Here is a 20,917-nt window from a genome sequence, read left to right on the forward strand (position 1 = left end):
CCAGCGCTGCTGCTCCCCGCAGGACCCGGGGCGGAGACCGGGCCCCCCCGCTCGGCTCGGCTCGGACCGCGGGCGGGCGGGCGGGCGAGGGAGGCGGGGCGGCTCCGGCGGGGCGGGGCGGGGCTGGGTCCCGGCCCCCAGCGGGCAGTGCCGGGGCTGGCTGGCGGCTTGGCCGGCTGGGGCACTCGCTGCGCGGCGTCGCTGTGTCCGCCCGCCCGCCCGGCCAGATGCGGGTCCCAGGCTGGAGCCCGGCCGCGCTGCTCCTCGCCGCCTGCCTCTGGCGGCTGCCGCCGGGCCGGGGCGCTGCAGGTACCGGGGGGCGCAGGGGGGCGGTGGACCCCGGGGCGGGGCGGAGAGGGGCCCGCGCCCTGCTCGCACCTCACCGGCGCTGTGTCCGGCGCTGCACCTCGGCCCCCTCCAGCCTGCCGGGGCTGCGCAGGGCCCGGCCGGGGAAGGGCCCCCTCCTCTGCCGCGCTATTCCCGGGGCGCGGCCCTGGGCCTGACGCCTGATCCGTGCTGACCAGCGCGGCCGGGTAGGACCTGCCCCTCCGGGGGAAGCGGGGCCGCTGTAAGGTCAAACGGCTTCTGCTCCTGAGCCCTGCCCGGCTGCAGCAACCATCCAGCCGCGCTCCTCGGGAGAGCGCTGTGCAAAGCGGGGCAAAGGCTCGGGGTTCCGCTTGTAGAGGTTGGGGAAACTGAGGCACAGAGCCTTCCCGGGGCCGTGGCAGAGCTGGGAACGCCGCTTTCCGTGGGACGCCTTCCACGCTCGGGTATCTGGGGCTGTTGTTGTATCCGACTCCGCTCCTGGAACCTGTGGCTAGGTTTGGTTTCACAAGGCTCTGGTGAGGTAGGGAAGTATGATTAATCCCATTGTACAGGTGGGAAAGCTGAGGCACAGAGAGATGAAGTGAGCTGCCCAAGTTAGTCTGTGGCAGAGCCAGGAATAGAATCCAGCTATCTTGGGTCCTAGTCAGGTGCTTTAACCACTAGACCATCCTTTTCTAGATCTCTGCCCAGCTCTTAATGGACATGTGTCTACAACACCCAAATAGTCACCTCCATAGCTGGCACTAATTGGCCATCTGCCAGTCAGTCTCAGCAGAGAAGATGGTCATGGATACTCCCACGCTGGGAAGCGTTGCAGGGGAGGGATGTGGAGTATGGAGGAAGGTGGCATTACCACTGCACATGCAGTAAATACAGCGAAAACTTCAGTGCCCAGCGTTGCCAAGCTCTCTTGCATGATCACTGAGTGCACAGGCAAAAGCGTGTGAATTTTCTCTTAAAGCTACACAGCTGTTGGAAACTTCCCCACGAGTCTTGGTCGACTTGACAGGACAATTCCTGTTGCCTCATGGAAAAGCCTTCAAAGCATTTCTGTTATTAAAACTTGATAGTTACCTTTTTTTAAACAACCAAATTGCCTACTTCTGTGTATCATCAAAATGCAGAAGTATAGTTATCCTAGACCGAACAACAAAGAGTTACAGGAGGAAGCGGTGAATGGAGCATTGAACTGGGACGCAGGGCACTGGGGTTCTGTGCCCAGCTCTGCTGCAGGACTCTGAGCAAGTCACCTTCCCTGCCGGTGCCTCAGTTTCCCATCTGTGAAGTGGTGAGAGCTATCCTCTGTAAAGTGATTTGAGAGAGCTGGATGAGGAGAGCTATATCAGAGCAAGCTACTGTGATTTATTACAAATAATCTGCTAATACAGACAGTGCTTTTCATCATAGAGCTCAGTGCGTCACAAAACGGGTACGTGGTGCTATATCCCCTGTTTGTAATTGAGGCACAGAAAGGTTCAGAGCCAGAATTTCACCTGCAGGTCCTATTGCCTTCATTGCTGCTGTTATTGGCCGATCTGCTTGTATTTTGGTAGTGTCTAGAAAGCCTGACCAAGATTGGAACTCCGTGGCGCTAGGCCCTGTACTGACACTTACTGTTAGACAGCCCCTGCCCCAGGGAGCTTCATACTGAAATAGGGTGGGAGGAGAAACAGAGGCACAGAGAGGGCAAGTGAATTGCAGCACTGAGACTAGAGCCCAGGTTTGCAGGGTCCCTGTCCAGTGCTCTCTCCACTGGGTAGCAATGATCCAGTGGAATGGGAGAATGCCTGGCCCGTCTCAGAATCGGGCCGTTAGCTACTGGCCTAAGGGGAAGGGCTGGGAATGGAATGCAGCTCTTCTGGCTCGGGCTCTGGGCTGAGTCCACAAGCACAGTGATTTATGGCTAACTTGGACCATTCATGTAGCCTGCTCGTCCCTGCTGCCCTGAACGTGTTTGCAAAACAAGCTCCAACCCCTGTCGAGGAGTGATTAACTGTTTATATATATAGCCTCTGGAGCATGGTGCGCATAGGAAAGAACAAACACAGCACCATTCTTGTCAGTTCACCTTCCTTGTTCTGCCCGCTCCAGCCTGGTAGCAGTTGCGCTGTGAGATACGTTATCAGGGCTTCCGGTAAAGCACAAACAGGAGAGACTTTCACCAAATCATCTGTTCTCCCCCCTCCTCCCCTTCGTTATTGTGTAAGTAGCAAGGCAGTCTGTGTAGAGACCGTTTTAGTGGTATGGTCACCACCTGCCTGGTGTTAGACCAGGAGTCCTGGCCTGGGTAAGCCAGATTCCAAGGCCTGTTTTCTGAGCGTTCCTCTAATCCAAGCCTGGCCCGCTTTGTGGTGCAGCGCTGGGTTTGCTGCTAGAATACAGCGTCTTGATGGGAGTTCTGCTCTCTGGTGTTGGCCTCGGGCCAAGCAAGCCGAGCTCTGGTCAGAGGTTGAGGAGGACTAGGTGGCGTCTATCGTCTTCCAACTGCTACTGATTCAGGAGCAATATTATTGCACTTTTACTGGAGACTGTCTGACTCCCCCACCGGTGGATGAGTGTTGCAATTGGAGCTGCTATAAAGGAGGAAAATGGGGAGGATGCAGGGAAATGGTGGCTGTGAATGCTGAGATGGGTTAGTGACTTTGAACCCTACTCAGACCAGATAAATGTAGCCTCCAGTCACCGCTGGCTCTCGATGCACTGGTCCCAGTAGCCTGGCTCCTCACAAATCCCTTGCTCGCCGTGCTGCTGGGAGGGAGGGAGCAGCTATCCCTGTATCTCTCATTTTCAGCCCAAGCAGGGTCCCTGTTTCTGCTCACTCATCAGTACTAGGCATCTTTAGCTGCCAAATGCATCCCAGAATCCTTTGCGCTGGTTTGTAGCAATGCTTCAAAGGAGGCACCGTGGCAGCTGTTGCAAAGGATACTGAGACAGAGACCCAAGGACAGCCCCTTGTGCAACTGAGCAGAAACAGGGATGCAGATTTGGAAGGGGATTTGGGTGGGCAGAAACTCAGCAGCCAGGGAAACATGCTTTAAGTTGGACCTGTTAGTGAATGACCAGGGTGGTCCCAGTGTTCTTCCAGCAGCAAGCATGCACCTTAGATGGCCCCCTGCTTAGTCAGGGGTTTAGTCCCCGCTTTGTTTCATGGACAAGATGGCTTCTGCTTTGGTGCATGTCAAATCCTTTGCTGTGATGCCCGGGGGATTCACCTGCCAGCCACCAAAGGGGGTGGTGAGAACATGGGGGATGAGGCACGTTCTAACTCTCCCCTTCTCTTTGTGCAGGAACAGAAGAGGTGATCATCGGGGAGGCCGGAAAGAGCGTTGTCCTCGTGTGCCGAAATGTGTCCGAGCGAGCGGACGAGGTGGACTGGTTTCACGGGGACCCTGGCGCTGTGCCCCCACTCTTCTCCTCCAACGCCACGCTGCCCGAAGACGCCCGCTTGTCCCTGGTGGACAATAGCTCTCTGCACATCTCAGCGCTGCGCCCGCAGGACGGGGGCAATTACACCTGCAAGGAAGTGCTGAACGAGACAGTCCGAGAGCACAGAGTCCAGCTCCTGGTAGCCAGTGAGTTCCTCGACGCGCGGTGTCCTGTAGCTGCCAGGGGCTTGACCTCACGGAGTCCTAGAGTTTAAAGCTAGAAGGGACCACTCGTTCACCTAGTCTGACTTCCAGTACATCACAGGCCATCTACACCAGCCAGCGCCCACACACTAAACCCAACAACTGAAGTGAGACCGAAGGAAACGGGACTCCCAGGAGATTAGACTATTCCATGCCATGGGCAGAGATTAGGAGGGACTGAGGTGTGCCAGTGCCCGAGGCCCCTGCAGTTGTAGAGAAATGATTAAATGAGAGACACCCAGATAATCCTGGCAAGGGACCCCCACCCACAGGGTGCAGAGCAAGGCGAAACCCCACCAAGATCACTGCCAGTCTGACCTGGGGGGGAATTTCCTCCCCCCCACCATATGGCGATCCGACCCTGAGCATGTGAGCAAGAACCAGGCAGCCAAGCCCCTGAGAGAGGGAGAATGCTTGGTGCCATCTCAGAGCCCTGGCCTGGGCTGCAGATGTGGTCTGCCAAAACAGCTGTGCAGGAGGCCACGTGTGAAATGGCAACCTCACCTCCAGGGCACCCCCGTTCGAGGGTGGTAAATACTAGCCACAGACGGCCCTGTGCCCTCCAATGGGAATGGCTTTCGGGGTTGAGATAGAACCACCCACCTGAAGGGGAGAGGGTCTTTATCCCATCCCCAGCCCCTGAGCCACTTGCTTTCCCTCTCTCTGAGTCCAAGTTACCCTTTGGGTTATTTAAGCTGAATAGAAACAGGTTATGATGTTGGAGCTGTAGGCGGGCTCTCATTGTCTCACTTCTGCTGGCTCGCCCCGGTTCCGTGCCCGAGCGAGTCACAGGTGCTGCTTTGTGTAGATACACGGTCTCCCTCCGCAGAGATCTGTCCCTTTTGAACAACAGTAAGGAAACCCTGACGTGTCTGGGCCGAGGTGGGGATAGCTCAGTCCAGGGGACGATAGGGGATGTGAACGGTCGGGAGACAGGCAAAACCACTTGCATAATTGAAATGGAGAATGCATTCCTGCTGGCAGACGTTCCACCTTGGGCTGCCATCCTGGTCGACTGCTCCAGCTAAGCCAGATTGGTTGGTGCTTGGACGGCAAAACACAGGCTGCTGCAGGACATGGTGGTGTTCATTCAGCAGATGGCCCTCTTCCCACTGAGTCAGTATTGAAACGGTGTCCCGTGGAGAAATAAAACCAAGGTCCTAGCTGCCTGTTAAATATCCCAGGGGCCTGTTTCCTGGCCAAATTTTAGCTGGGGTAATTGTATTCTGCTGATTGAAATTGAAGCTTCAGCTCTGGACAGAACTCTTTCTTAAATCCCTGTCCTGAACTGTTATGCAGTAGTGCTGGGCATTGTTAAATGGTTACTGGGTTCTTCCCCAGAAGTGGCTGCATTTCTCTGGAGAAGGTTCCTGTGTGTGTAGTCTGGGAAGTGTGTTGGAATCCTTTGGAATGAAGGGCACTGTGTAAATATATGGTTAATTTAGGACACCTGCACGGGGGTCTTAGTTTCTCTCCGTTTCCAGAATCTGCTCCCCACTCCTTCCTGTTCCCAAGCCCGCTGGAGGCTGTCCTTACACCTCCATCCAGGGTTTTGCCCGACACTAACTGGGAATCTAGTGCCGGGATGGCAACACAAGAGCGCAAAGCTTAGAAAACCCGCAGCACAGGCAGGCAGGACGTCAGCCCCTTGCAGTTCCTTGCTGATGTGCCTCACCTCTCACTCGGCCACAGCCGCCTCTAGAGATTAGAGAGGAGCACGGTCTGCCAATATACCTGTTAGCTGCTCTGCGGAGCCTAACTGGGTGCAGTGGGGACTCTGATCCACTAGGGCCTGGACTGTGACCACCACTTTCACAGGCCCCGCTGCACAGCCCATACTGCTGTGATCTAGGCTAGGGCTGCACTCGAGCCGGAGGAGGAACGTCTAGCTTGCATAGACACCCATCTGAGCTAGCTTTGATGGAGCTAGTGTGCTAAAAATAGCAGCGTGGCCACAGCAGCGTGACTGGTGGGCTGGGCTGGCCGCCGGAGTATGTACCTAGGGGCCCAGGCGGGATTGTACGGCTAGGGTGCTCACTCCACTCCGTCAATCAAAGCTGGACGGTGGAATTTACAGCTCCAACTCAAATGAAGACGTACCCTGGAACGAGGAAGAGTCTGGATCCTGCTGTCTCTTGAGCTATGCAGCCCCCTTGCATTAGCTTTGCTCCTTTCTTCCTTGTTGGTTACCTGCTGTGCACAGGCTATTGTATCCTTTGTATCCTTTCTCTCAGCCGTACTTCCTGCTTGTGGTCAGGGTGTTCCTCTCACTGAGAGCTGCTGCACCCATTTTGCCCAGAGCAGTGCTCCAAAAGGTCACGCAGGGAGAGAGGCCTCTCGCAGTGCGGGGAACTCCGCTGTGGATTTGAAATGAACAGCTGATCTGTAGAGTATTCAAATGCAAGAAATAAACCTTAGGCTGCTGCGGCATGTGGGTTAGCGGTTTGAGCATAGGGCCGGGCAGTGCGCACTCTAGAATTCTAATCCCAACCCTGCCGCTAATTCCCAGTGATCTTGGGCAAGTCATTCAACCTTTCCGTGACTCAGTTTCCCCAATTGTAAAAGTGTGGAACCACCTCGTAGGGCTGTTTGTGAGCCTTAGTTATTTACACTTGGTCGCACACTGCAGACATGGTCTGTATTATCATTGCACTGAGGGGGTTTGTTGGTTGGTTGTTGATGTTTTGGTGTTTTACATGGAATATATAAAACGAATATGTTCACGGACTTCCTGTTAGAAGGTTGGCTAAGGAGTGACGGACAGCTCAGTCTTTTTAGTTAATCCAACAGAAGGTTAAGCGTGACTTGGCCACTGTCTACAAGGACCTACCCAGGGACAGATTTCTGATAGCAAACAGTGCTTTAACACAGCAGAAAAAGGCATCATGAGATTCAGTGGTTAGATCAATTCAAACCAGAAACAAGGGGCACATTTTCCACAGCGAGGCTCGTTAAGCACTGGAAGAACTTACTGAGGGATGTGGTAGTTTCTCCATCGCTTGCAGTCTTTCAGTCGAGATTGGGTATCTTTCGAAAAGAGACGCCCTGCCTCAGCCAGAAGGGCGCAGGAGTGATTGGGTGAGTTCTCCGGCCTGTTGTCCAGGATGTCAGACTGGGCCATCAGAATGGTCCCTTCTGCTTTAAAATCTAAATGAAAAGGTCCCAAATATCGGTGAGAACTTAACGATAGCAATCAATAGGAGTTCAGTTGTGGCTTTTAGCCATTGTCCTGTGTTTGTGGTGGTGCCGAGATGTGTGATTTGAGGGGAAACGCACACCCAATCTCCTGGAACGTTCGTTCTTACTTTGGCATCAGCGGTGGCTCAACTCCCTTAATTGTAAGTTAACAATATGTTTGTGGGGCAAGTGGACCCGCGTGCACGGGCTAGTCGTTAGTGTTGATCATCACAGGTGAGGACAGTTCTTGAGCTGCTGGTTTGAAATGTCTCTAAATGCCAGTAGCTGTTATATTGATGTAAACCAGGAGTTCAGAAGCTAATGGAACACTAGTTCAGGTGGCAGATTCCAAGACCCAGCACCAACATGCAGTGCTTTTCTGCTGAGTCACCCTAAACTCAGGTACTTGGACCCTGAATAAAGCTGTGGAGTGATTTCTGATGACTCGTGCTGGCAGGTCACTCATATTAACTCCAACAGAGGTTGGACTGGCTCTTTGGATCTGGGACAGAGGAAGTTCTGCAACTAGAAACATCCAATTTTGGCAAGAAAGCTTATACTGAGGCTTCTGCTTAGTCACTGGAGTTACCGATAAAGCCAGATCCCAAGAAAGGATGTGTTTGCCGTATAGAGACTGTTCAAAGCAGGGTGGGGAGTTCACCTGCATCCAGCTATTTTGCCCTGAACATTTGTATAAGGTGGGTGAGTCATAGAAAATGAATGTTCTGTTTGTTTATCCTAGTATGCAGATGAGCTCTGGCTGAGCCTGTGCAGCCTTCCATCAGCCAGAGATGGAGCAGGGAACTGGGCATCAGAGTCTGGTCCTGGCTCTGCCACTAACTCTCTGTGTGATTCTGAGCAAGTTGCTTAACCTCTGTGCCTCAGTTTCCCTATCTATAAAATGGGGATAATCATTCTTCCTGCAGAGGGGCCAGTGCGGCTTAATTACTTCATGTTTAGAAAGTGGTGTGAGCTCTCTCAAATGGCAAGTTCTACATCAGGGTAAACGTTTTCCCAAGCATACATAGTTGATGCTGTTTATGAGCAAAATAAACCTCACTCTCAAACCCTGTGCACAGCATCTAGCCTAACTCTGCTGCCTAAACTCCATGTAGAAGAGAGAGGAAAGGGAGGCTCCAGGTTTGTTACGCTCTGTATCCTCTCTAACCAGCCCAATGGAAAAGTCCATATTAGGGCTGTTGATTAATCACAGTGAACTCACACGATCAAAAAAATGAATTGCAATTTTAAAAATTAATTGCGATTAATCGCAATTTTAATCACACCGTTAAACAAGAGAATACCAGTTGAAATGTATTAAATATTTTGAATGTTTTTCTACATTTTCATATATATTGTATTCTGTGTTGCAATTGAAATCAGTGTATGTTATTTTTCATTACAAATATTTGCGCTGTAACAATGATAAACAAAATAAATAGTATTTTTCAATTCACCTCATACAAGTACTGTAGTGCAATCTCTTTGTCATGAAAATGCAACTTACAAATGTAGATTTTTTTGTTACATAACTGCACTCAAGAACAAAACAATGTAAAACTTCAGAGCCTACAAATCCACTCAGTCCTATTTCTTGTTCAGCCAATCGCTAAGACAAATAAGTTTGTTTACATTTGCAGGCAATAATGCTGCCCTCTTCTTCTTTGCAATGTCACCTGAAAGTGAGAACAGGCATTCTCATGGCACTGTTGTAACTGGCATTGCAAGGTATTTAGGTGCCAGATATGCTAAACATTCATATGCCCCTTCATGCTTTGGCCACCATTCCAGAGGACATGCTTCCATGCTGATGATGCTCGTTAAAAAAAATGTATTAATTAAATTTGTGACTGAACCCCTTGGGGGAGAATTGTATGTCCCCTGCTCTGTTTTACCTGCATTCTGCCATATATTTCATGTTCTGGCAGTCTCGGATAATAACCCAGCACATGTTGTTCATTTGAAGAACACTTTCGCTGCAGATGTGACAAAACTCAAAGAAGGTACCAATGTGAGATTTCTAAAGATAGCTACTGCACTTGACCCAGGTTTAAGAATCAGAAGTGCCTTCCAAAATCTGAGCAGGACGAGGTAGGGAGCATGCTTACAGAAGTCTTAAAAGAGCAATACTCGGATGCAAAAACTATAGACCCCCAAACCACCAAAAAAGAAAATCAACCTTCTGCTGGTGGCATCTGACTCAGATGATGAAAATGAACATGCACTGCTTTGGATTGTTATCGAGTAGAACCCATCATCAGCATGGACGCATGTCCCTTGGAATGGTGGTTGAAGCATGAAGGGGCATACGAATGTTTAGCATATCTGGCACCTAAATGCCTTGCAATGCCAGCTACAACAGTGCCATGAGAATGCCTGTTCTCACTTTCAGGTGACATTGTAAATAAGAGGGCAGCATTATCTCCTGCACATGTAAACAAACTTGTTTGTCTGAGCGATTGGCTGAACAAGAAGCAGGACTGAGTGGACTGGCAGGCTCTACAATTTTACATTGTTTTATTTTTTAATGCAGTTTTTTTTACATAATTCTACATTTGTAAATTCAACTTTCATGATACAGAGATTGCACTACAGTACTTGTAGTTGCAGGTGAATTGAAAAATGCTACTTTTTGGTTTTTATACAGTGAAAATACTTGTAATAAAAGTTAAATATAAAGTGGGCACTGAACACTTTGCATTCTATGTTGCAATTGAAATCAATATATTTGAAAATGTAGAAAACACCCACAAATATTTAAATACATGGTATTCTGTTATTGTTGCAGTGCGATTAATCACGATTAATTTTTTTAATCGCTTGACACCCTAGTCCATACTCCTGCCCAAGGGAAGCAGATGCTCTTTACTAAACCCTGGTTTGGGGTGGTGCTGGCAAACTATGTTTGTTGTTGCAGTTTTTGCTGCCAACTGGATAAATGCCCTACAGAGCAGCCCTCAGATCTCCTTTCCCTTGGGCCTCCTCCTGTACAGATTGCAGCGGGCTTTGTTTGACAGCCCCTGTGTTGACAACTGCTCTCTAAAGATAGAGTTGAATTGGGAGTCGGCTTGCGCAGGCTGGCACGGTAGCACAATGTGCAAACCCTGAAATCCCCATGACTATTACTAGGGGGAGTTGTTTGATTACTGCCTGAGTGCCAGATATACACGTGAATGGATGTGGAGCTTAAAGAAAACAAACTGCAGACCGGAAATAAGGAGAGAGCACACTCAGCCCCAGTCTTTGCGACAGCTGGGAGCAGCCCCCCGTCCTGTGTTCCACCACCCCCACCCTCGCACCCCTTTGCGAATGTACCAGTCTGGGGCTTCGGATGGCTCTTGACTTGCTGTACCCTTGTTCAGTTCTTTCACTTTTTAAATAATAAACCAACATAATCCCAGTTGCTATCAAACCAACAGCCCTGGAAGGAGTCCAGAAATGACGTTCCCTGGGTCCTCTGGATTGTGGAATTTGCCCCCGCAGCTGAATTGCAGTTTGTACGTTGATCTGGGCTGCAAAACAGAGCTGGCACATGCAGCCTTCTTGCAGCAAGCAGAGTAGGGCTGGCAGGAATGGAGGAGGCCTGGGTCTGGGCCCAGGGGCTCATTGCTAAGACCCTGATCCCGCAAGCTGAAGACCAAGGCTCCCATCCTGCAGGCTGTTCTGTGGCCATGTGGAGTGCCAGACTTCAGCCTCCTCCTGCCTAAGGGCTGGGCTGGCAGGGTTCTTTTTGGCCAGGTGCACTGGGACGCACTCAAGCTTTGGCTGTCCACGGCCTGGCAATGGGGGCTCCATGAGGCCTTTAAAAGCCATTGGAGGTAGATCGCACAGTATGCACGGGCATTGTCAAACGGGGGGATCCCTTCAGAGCTTGTGGGGGGACCCCAGATAACCGGCATTCCCCAGCTAAATAGTGGGCAAGCTTTGCCCAGATGTAAGGTAGCACTTTACGCTGCTTTGAGGGGACTGTTTTGTTACACACCCCAGTTCTGGTTTCTCCTTGCCCATTTCAGGTGGCCCCAGCAACGTGATTGTCAGCATCTCCCCCGCCGCAGAACTGCCCAATGGCACAGCGTACGTAGACAAACGCGACGCTGTGATGTTCAGCTGCACCAGCAACTCCCATCCGGAGCCCACAATAGGGTGGACTTTCCAGCCGCCCAGTTCGGCCCCAGAAACGTTTACTGAAGTCAATGGCACCTCCACCGTCTACACCCTGCAAAATCTCTCCTTGCGCTTTCAGGGGAACTACTCATGCACAGCAAGGAACCCTCTCAGTGGCAGAAGTCAAACATCAACCAAGGAGCTCCTGGTCTACTGTGCGTAAGAGCGTTTGCGGTGTTATGGCTTGGTGAAAGGAATGGGGAGGGGGTTTGCTCTTCCAGTGTTTTCCCTGCCAATAGGTCTGGGTGTTAGCACAGGGGGTGATCAGAGTGGGAATGGTATCCTGGCTTTTGCTTCTTAAAATATTTTGCTACAAAAAACTGGGTCCAAATGTCAACCTCAACCCTGAACCCTCCTAGGGACTGGGGTGTGGGGGGTGTTGGTTAGAATCTCTGTATTCAAATCTGCCTCAGCCATGCTTGTGAGTCTGATCCAGGATAGGCATATTGTCCGAATCAGGTTTGAACGGATGATCTCGGTGATCTAGGCCACAAGTCTAACCCTGGGCTGGAGCTGGGTCTAACATCATCGACCTGGTGCAGCTTTGCACACAACTGCAAATGGACATGCTGATCATTTCTGCGGCACCAAATTTCATCCCATGTCGTCAAACTGAATGCATTTAGCAAGAGTCTTGTCGTTTTCCACGCAATGTGAGAGATTTCACTGGTGACGACTGATTATGATATTTACGATTTGCCGTGTTGTGTTGGTCCCAGGATATCAGAGAGATGTGGTGGGTGAGGTAATATCTTCAACTGGACCAACTTCTGTTGGGGAGAGAGACAAGCTTTGGAGCGACACAGAGCTCTTCCTCAGCTGCGGGAAAGGTAATTTCCAGCGCTGGAGCAGAGCTCTGTGTAGCTCAGAAGCTTATCTCTTTCATCAACAGAAGTTGGAGCAATAAACCATGTAACCTCGCCCACCTTGTTTCTATGCTATTTATTGACAAGTAATATTTGTACAGTGCTCTGAAGCTGTCGGGCCCTATTCTCACCTGGTGTAAACTGATGTAGCCCCTGTGAAGTCAATGGAGCTATGCGAATATATGAGCCTGAGATCTGGCCCGCGAGGGACTGGGTATGCACCACAATGTATCAGGAAGGACGAAGGTGTGATTGCTAAGACATACTGTGTATTAACATCAGCTAACGCAAAGCTAAAATCCAAACTGTCCCGCACAGCATAAGGATGGTTCACTGCTTAGTGATTAGGGAGACTGGCTTTCTCGCTCCCCGTAAGGGCTGGGTTGAGATTGCCCCACTGCCTTTTCTGCTGGGGACCTCGTCCCAGGTCTCCAGTGGTTGCTGTGTGCTGCTATGACAAGAGCACACATGCCCCCCAAAGACTGGTGTGAACTTGCAGGGAGGGAATTGAGGCAAGTGGGAGGAGAGAAGAACCGTCAGATTTTTAAAAGGAGCTAAGGGAAAAATAATACCTCCCTCCCAGGCTAAAGGGCTGACACTGTCACGGTGTCACAGCATGGTGTATCTCAGCAGAGATGAAGGCGTCTTTAACCTCGTGCTGTTTTGCTGTTAGATCCCCCGCCGTCGGTCCCCAGGTGTTGGGCTCAAACTGCCCAAGTGGGGTTGATGCTGCAGTTGTTTTGTAACTGGCCCGGGGGATACCCGCACCCCGTCCTTCAGTGGACAGAAGAGGGGCGAGACCTGGAGAATTCGAGCTGGGTCGTTAATGCAACCGGCACCGGGGACACCCACGTGGAAACGCTGAGCAGCTCTCGCCTCCTCCACGGGAAGGAGTTCAAGTGTGTCGGGAGCCACATCCTAAAGCAGGGGAAAGCGGAGCCGACCTGCACTGTGCAGATAAGTGCGTCAGCCTGTCCCTCCCTGGTTAGCCATTAACGACCCTGTGCACGTGGAGAGCCAGGCTGCCAGCTTGGCTCCAGTGAGAGCCCTGGACACGGGGCTGAGGGCAGGGAGTCTGATTCTCTCCTGCCCTGTGCCTCCCGTCATCACTTCCAGCTGTGCAAAGTGCGGGGAACACTAGTGAGTCCTGATGGGAGTGTTTGACATGACAGTAAATGGCTATGCAGGGCCCAGGGCAGCGGGGATCAGAGCCTCTGCCTGGGCCCAACTTGGTGGACACAAATAGTTCCATGGAGGTCCATGAGATGACTCGCGTGCATACGGCGACTCAGGCACGTACAGGTTTGCAGACGCGGGGCTGAGAATTTAAAAAGTCCATAGAGATGTTGGGAACCTCCATTTTTTTTTGGTTGCCCAACTTGAGATCCCGTAAAGGGACTGGATTTTCAGTGTGTGCGTGCTAGGATAGGGAAACCGAGGCACAGAGCGGTATAGTGCCTTGGCCAAGGTCATCCAGCAGGCCAGTGGCAGAGGCGGGAATAGAACCCAGAGTTCCTGAGGCCCAGTGCAGGGCTCTATCCATCAGGCCACCCTGCCTCACAAAGTAAGGGATCCGGCCCTTTCAGCAAAGCACGTACTTAACTTTGAAGGTGAGCAAGTGCTTACGTGCTTGGAACTAGGGCCTAAGACACTTGCTCAAGGTCAGAAAAGGCAGAGCTGGGAATTGAATGCCGATCTCCCGAGACCCAGGCCCGGGCCTCCTCTAATTATCCGGGTGAGCAGTGGCTGCCTGCCAGTGTGGATCCAGGGTTCTTGTACATACACCCCACATGAGGTCATTTGCAAGTTGCTCTAGGAACATAAGATCTTTTTCCTATAGGATTTTCAACCTCCTTCTCAACTCCCTCCCTCCCTCCTTGTTTAGAGGCCCCTTCGCTGGCGACGGAGCCGCTGAAGACCTGCTTTGTGGGTGGCACCGTGTCCCTCACGTGCCAGGTGATGGAGAGCAATCCCCCTGCGAGAATCAGCTGGCTTCGGAATGTCTCCCAGCCAGAGGTGGAGATCCAGCCTGGTGGGAGGTACCTGGTCACCCAAGAGGGCAGCGTCTCCAATCTCACCATTCAGAACTGCTCCCACGACGCTGACGAAGGCTACTATGTCTGCAAAGCTGAGAACCCCGCGGGGCTGAAGGAAGTCTACGTGTCACTCACCGTGAAGAGTAAGTTAGCAGTGCTGTAGCTGGGGGGGAGCGGAAGCAGGGTGCAGGGAGAGGGAGCATGACATGAACAGGAGCAGTAAGTGAGTCTCTGATGTACTGCCCTGGATTCGTCCCCCCTAGGGCTCCCTGTGAGACATAAAACCCCAGGGAGAGGTGATCTTATGCCTCATTCATTTGTGTGCGTTCATAGTTGTCTCCCATGTTCCTATGTCCATCGAAGCATTCCCAGCTGCGGGGCGGGGGGGGGGGAGCGGACACTGGCTCGCAGAGCCGTGATCTTAGTCTGGTGAATGGGTCCAGTTGCCGGAGGTGGCAGGATCAGTGAGAAAAATGACACAATTCTTCCACCCTTGATTCTAAAACCGGCGTGATGTATGAGAGAAGCTGTTTACGGGTCAGCCGAGTGACTCGTGTGGTCCCTTCGTGAAGTCGACAGCGTGTGTTACTGTATAGCTGTACTGAGCGCACGTGCTGAAATCTGCAGTCAGGCAGAGCCTACCTGGGGCAGTTCCCGTGGCACACTGCAGTGGTTTTCATCTGCATGAGGTGTGTGCGCACAATGGCAAGCGGGCGCCCGATGCACCCATCCTGCCGAAGGAGCAGGCCAGTTACAGGGTAACCATTGGCATCAGGGCAGCACTGTGACTGGCCAGTGACAATCCCATAGGCTGAGCTGCTGCGTCTCTCCTCTCCTCCTCACAGAGCCGGTGAATATAGTTGGGGTGGTGGGAGCAGTCGTGGTCCTGCTGCTGCTGGGAGTTCTGGTCATCTCCGGAATCATTTTGTACTACAACCCCCTCCTGTGCCGGAAAGGTAAGAGGAGCTGGCAGCCCCCCCCGACCCCCTGCATCCCCTCTGCCCTTCCCAGCCACAAGGCACACAGATGGGAGCTCTGCTTCTCCAGACCTGACCTGGTGCAGTCCTTTAGTTTTACCCCCAGCCTGTACCCCCGCCCCACTAACCTGTGTCCACCACTGACGTGCACACCTTACCTTGGGCTCTTTCCCCTAGCCCCTGTAGGAATGGTGTCTGCTTTGGGAGCAGGGGCAGAGGTACCCAGAGAGCGGGGCACTTGCATAGCCGACCCAGAGTGGATGGCATGGCTGTCTCTGTGCGGGACCTTCTGCAATACTGGAGACTGTGTCCTGTGCAAAACCGCCCTCCCCTTCCCCTGCAAAGTTGTATCTGATGCTGTGTCTCATCAGTCTCTGAGCCGACCACAGCTGCCTTCTGCTGCTTCAATGGGACAGCACCATCTCCCCGAGGCTTTCCGGCACCTCCCTGGGCTGTGCGTCTGCATGGCGATTGCCCGGGACAGTCCCAGTTCAGTATAATAGACAATATTGCCAAAGGCAGCAAATGATCTTACCGGGAAACTGACTTTGCTTTGTCTGAGGAATCACGTTTATGAAGGTCTCTTAAATCCTTTTTTCCTTTCTCCCTTCTCCCCCCCCCTCCCTCACAGGCAGCATATTCAGGTGAGTGTTTCTTCCCCCGATCTCTGTGCAAACCTCGGTATAGCTGCTCTCTGGTAGACTTGCTGCGGTTGTAGCTAGGCTATACGCTCCCCAAGGTAGGAGCTGGATCGACTGAAATCACAGGCTAAGGTGAGTGCCACGTCCTGCACAGAACCAAGGACCAAAGCCACAGGCCCCAGTCACTTGAGCTACTTGAGACTGTCTGTTAGCTATTGCTAGTAGCCAGGCTTCTGTCCCCTGTGGCACAGCCGCTAGAAGGGGGGAGATCACACGTGTTGCGCTGACCCGGGGGAATATGCTGCCTCTAGGGAAGGAAACACCCATGTAAATTCCTCTCCTTGGCTGTTCTTGTTATGCAATGTCTGGAGAGGGCTGGAGAGGGCCTGGCTTTTGAGTCACATCCCCTGCCCCCTGAAGACAAGGTAATTCTGCCTTGATTCTTTAAAGTGTAGGGAGTAAATAAAAGCAGCAACGTGCTGCCTCTCTGGTTTACAAATAGCTTCTCCAACCCCCAGTGACAGCGGGTCGTGGTGTTCTTCACTCCAGCTCCCTTTTCTAGTGCTTATTGTCCCCGTCCCCCCGCCCCGGGTTCTGTCCCTGGCTCCGCTCTTGTGTGGCTTTGGGCGATTTCCTTCCCCACCGGCGTGCCTCGGTTTCCCCACCTGTGCAATGGGGAAAGTTCTCGCCTCACAGGGTGATTACGGGGATTTATCCATGAATGTTCGTAAATTGCTCTGAGGACTTTGGATGAAAAAGGCTGCCGAGCTGCAAAGCCCTATCAGCCCTATTGCTGCCAGTGGACTTTGGGGGCGAGTACAGGACTTGACAAAGCAGCCGTAACTAGCAGCTCCCTGTTAGAGACAAAGGTACAATTCCGTAGCCCCCTGGGGGAATGGAGGAAGGCTGGGGGCTGGAAGAAAGAGGGAAGGGGCAGCCCTGCAGCCTTCTCAGTCACTTTGATTTGCCCTCGTGCTCACAGGAATCAAGACTCAGATGATGTCTTCGTGCTGGTGGATTCAGATGGAGAAGGGGAGGAGGAGGAGAGGGAGGAAGAAGAGGCGACTGGCAACTCCAATGTACATCGAGTGACGGCCCTGGTGAACGGGAACAGCACCCAGGCTGGCTATGGCTACCATTTCACTGAGAGTAAGCACCTGGCTTTGGAGACGCATCGCTGCACAGGGAAATAGGCTGCCCCTACCAAGCTGCTTGGTAAAATTTCTGTAGGTGGGAGAGGCCACCATTTTCCCCGTGTCCTCGCTCATTGGGCGGTGTCCCAGCAGCACCAGCTGGGGGACGGGAGGAGCAGAGACGGACTCCACCTCTTCTCTCCACCCGCGCCTACTGCATGCCGTCACCCGGCAGCTGGAGTTAGGTGATGAGGATCATTTGTATTGTGCGTGTCTAGCGGCCTCGGTCGGGATCAGGGCCCTGTTGTTGAGGGCACAGCACACACCTAGCGAGAGAGCCCCTGCTCTGAGAAGCTGCTCACAGTCTGAATGGGCAAACAGTGGAAGGCCGGGGGGAAAGGCACGCTAGACATATGCACGCTAATAACATGGCTACTACAGCTTAGCACCCGGGGGCGGGGAAAGCCCTGGGTGCTTGGCTGAGCTGGGCCATGGCTCTGGTAGTAACTGTGTGCTGGGGTCTCCTGCCTTGTGATTTCTTCTAGGTGACAGCAGTGAGCTGCACAGTGAGCTCTCAACAGAGGAAGTGGAGAGAGAAGAGAGGCTAACTACGCAGAGGCAAATTCTCCCTTTTCTTGCTGAAATGGATGGAACTGTGGGTGGAAGTTAAACTTCAAATGCATCATTGATACGTGGCTGCACCTAGGCTGTTCAAATTCCTGCAGTGGGGTCCGTCTGATCTGGTTGTTAGTTTCTTTCTTCCCTCGCCACAGCCCTGTTTTTCATTCTTTCGTTTTGTTCATTTTTTCTTCTCTCACGATTCTTTTCTTCTCTTTCTTTTTGGCTGTTTCTTCCCTTCTCCCAAGTTTTCCTTTTGTCTCAGGTTTTCTTGTTAATAAGAGGAAGTTCAGAGGCAGAGACAGTTCAAGAGGCATATGCCTCTGCTTCAAAAGATCTTGTCCCGTGGGTATCCTCTTCATCGCTAAGCCTGCCGCTGACTGTGTCCAGGACCCATGGGGAGTTAACAGGAGGGCAGTTCTGGATCACGAAAAAGGCTAAAGGCAATCCCAGCAATATACTTGTCCATACAAGACGCAGCAAAAACTGGGGGGAAGGGTTGCAGGAGTTTGCTTCATAACTGCTAGAATGTGCATGGTCTGTTTTTTATGAAGATGTTCCGGTGCTGGAAGGGAAGGTCAGGATGTACTGTGCGCTGCGTGGCTTTCGCAGGGCCAGCTGGCTTGTTCTGCACTGAGGAAGTGAGAAGATCTCCTTGAAGCTTTGCATGTGATTTCGATCCAGAGACCCGACTCCGCTTTAAAAGCATCATCCAAGGCACAGGGTACTCCTACTGCCAGCTCTGCCTAGTGGGGAGAAAGAAGGATGTTCTTGTGGTTAAGATGCAGGATCTGGGTTCTGCTTCTTCTGCCACAGACTTCCTGCGGGGCAAGTCTCACAGGCCTGAGTTTTCAAAAGTGGCCACTGATTTTGATGCCTCCATTTTGGGCTTTCTAACTTTAGATGATTGTCAGGCAAGGCAGAACCCTAACTTGCCTACGTGCCATGTGCCTTCCACTTCAGCAGTGCGACTGCCTGGAGGGGAGCAATGTGCTCGGAATGGTCTATGCCAGGGGTGGCCAAAATTACCGATCCTCTGAGCTGCATACAATAATCTTCAGACGTTCGAGAGCCTGGCGCACCTGCTCGGGGCTGAAGCCCACAGCCTCACCACCCTGCTGCAGGGCAGAAGCCCTGAGCTCCTCCATCCCCCCACAGTCTGGTAGGTGGAAAACAGGATGGAAGGGCGCTGTGGGGCGGATTGCTCACTCATCAAGGGCTGGAGCCCTGCCTCAGCAAACCCTTACCCCATAAATGCAGCTAGTATTTATTCCCTATCTGATAGCCAGTTGTGTGCTGCCCTTGCCGCAGCTTCAAAGAGCAGCTCTCTCTCGATTTTCCTGTAAACAGAATGTTTCTAGCGGTATGTGGATGTGATTTTTGTTTATGGAATAAAATTATTTTTCTGACAAATCTGTCTGCTATGCATTTCTGCCTGGGGGGCGGGGTGCAGCCGTCCCTTTTCTGAGACATAAACATATTCAATAACTCCAATTTGTCTATGGCTGTTGCTGTGCTGGGGCCTTAGCTAGAGGTGCCTATCGCAGTGCGTGATGTCTAAGCCGGGACCTGCACAGCCAGCCCTTAGCAAAGCAGGAAATGGTAATGTTTGCCAAGCTCGTTAGTGTTCCTATAAACCTGTCTGCACCAGTTTAGTTAAACACATGCAAAACTCCTCTGCGGCTGTCGGGTTAGAAAGAGCACATATCGCTCCAGCTGAAGTTAATTCCTTAATGGACATAAACCATGTCTACATGGCTCTGTCCAAGGGACCACGCTGGAGGCTGCACTGGTTTGGCGAAATGGCCGCAAGCTGATGTACAGACAAGGCCGAACACCCTATATGCAGGTAGCGCAGTAGGATGTTCCCTGCCCCCCTCAGTTGTTTGACCTTAATGGAAGCCCTGGGGGGCTAGGCACAGCTTCTGCTGAAGCCCCATAAGTAGTGGCCCTAGATGCATTTTGCTGGCCAGAAGACATGGCTAGAGTGGGCTACCAGGTATCCCCCCTGCTCTGGGACACACCTGAGTGCTCTGCCAGCCTGGGGAGTGAGAGGAAACTTTCTCTGCATTGGGGTGGAGGTTGCTGTGGCCATAACGCTTCTAGGCCCTACAGGGCTGCAGAGTGAAAGAACCTTTCCCCAGAGAATCTGCTGCCCTGCAGACCTGAACGCTTGGCTTTTGTTAGAGTCTGATTTTCCTGCCTGTGTGCTCTTGCCAGCCGGCTAGTTCCAACCTCAGGCTCTTCCACTGCACAGTCATCTCAAGCCCTGTAACATTAATACCAAGGACCTTAGGCTTCTACTTCTGCTTGCTGGGGTGAAATGGATGCACCGGAAGCCCAGCAGATTGTTAGCAGGAGACCAAGACTTGAACCCCATTGCTGCTTTGAATGCCGCGCTGACTGCTAGTGGGTGGGACCCATTCATAACCCATGGCTCTTTTGCCTCCTACTCCTTTACCTAGTTTCCAGGGGATTGGAGATCACTTGGTTCCTATGTTACAATACAATCTGCTGTTTACCTGTGGCTGCAGCTGGCTTCCCGTCAGCAGCTACACACACAAAGGTGCAAAGTGTAGTTTTTGGTGGGTGGGGAAGTGCACTGAATGAGTGCTTCTCTTTGCAGAGTTTTAAAATCTCTCCTGGCAATCGAAGGCCTGAGCTACACAGTTCTGTACTGGTATAACTATGGTGGGGAGGGATGTGATTCCCCCCTCACCCCTTAATAGTTAGACCAGTGTAACCCCAGTGTGGAAATAAGTGTAAAGGTGCCTTATGCCAGGGGTTCTCAACCCTTTTCTTTCTGAGGCCCCAACATGCTATAAAAACGCCACAGCCCACCTGTGCCACAACTGGTTTTCTGCATATAAAAGCCAGGTCTGGCATCAGGGGGTAGCAAGCAGAGCAATTGCTACAGGGGCCCCTGCAAAGCTACATTGCTCAGGCTTCGACTGCAGCCCCTGGTGGCGGGGCTCAGGGACCTGGACTTCAGCACCATGTGGTGAGGCTTCGGCTTTCTGCCCTGGGCCTCGTTGAGTCTAATGCTGGCCCTGCTTGGCGGCCCTGCTGTAGGGTGACCAGATGTCTCGATTTTTGGGTCTTTTTCTTATATAGGCTCCTATTACCCCCCGTCCCGATTTTTCACATTTGCTGTCTGGTCACCCTGCCCCCCTGAAACCTGCTCACGGCGCCCCGGGACCCTGATGCCCGGCTGAGCCCCACGGCCCTATGCTGATACAGCACCGGTCCCACCTCGGCGACAGACCTAGCCCGACGTGGCTTACACCAGCAGAACGGGCCGGCTCGCTTGTTTGTGCACCAGTCCTGGCAGCCGCCGAGCCTGGGTCCC

General features: G+C 52.3%; 1 protein-coding gene across 1 annotated transcript; it reads left to right on the forward strand.

Moving 5' to 3' along the window:
• The first annotated feature begins 163 nt into the window (after positions 1-163).
• On the forward strand, positions 164-18,981 carry VSIG10 (V-set and immunoglobulin domain containing 10). The gene is made up of 9 exons (XM_039505581.1): positions 164-309; positions 3,615-3,899; positions 11,147-11,452; positions 12,837-13,124; positions 14,049-14,342; positions 15,045-15,155; positions 15,808-15,820; positions 16,800-16,966; positions 17,496-18,981. The coding sequence occupies exons 1-9, from the start codon at positions 228-230 to the stop codon at positions 17,618-17,620; spliced, it is 1,671 nt and encodes a 556-aa protein (XP_039361515.1). The 5' UTR covers positions 164-227; the 3' UTR covers positions 17,621-18,981.
• The last annotated feature ends 1,936 nt before the right edge of the window (positions 18,982-20,917 follow it).

The sequence above is a fragment of the Mauremys reevesii genome, linkage group 18 (assembly GCF_016161935.1).
Source record: "Mauremys reevesii isolate NIE-2019 linkage group 18, ASM1616193v1, whole genome shotgun sequence".
In the NCBI taxonomy this organism is placed as follows: Eukaryota; Metazoa; Chordata; order Testudines; family Geoemydidae; genus Mauremys; species Mauremys reevesii.

What these genes read in the sequence shown, in the direction of transcription:
- VSIG10 (XM_039505581.1), top strand. Translation starts at nt 228, where the DNA reads ATGCGGGTCCCAGGCTGGAGCCCGGCCGCGCTGCTCCTCGCCGCCTGC. An exon ending in CAAGGAGCTCCTGGTCTACT is followed by an intron (nt 11,453 to 12,836) that starts GTGCGTAAGAGC and finishes TTTTGCTGTTAG; the next exon opens with ATCCCCCGCCGTCGGTCCCC. An exon ending in GACCTGCACTGTGCAGATAA is followed by an intron (nt 13,125 to 14,048) that starts GTGCGTCAGCCT and finishes CTCCTTGTTTAG; the next exon opens with AGGCCCCTTCGCTGGCGACG.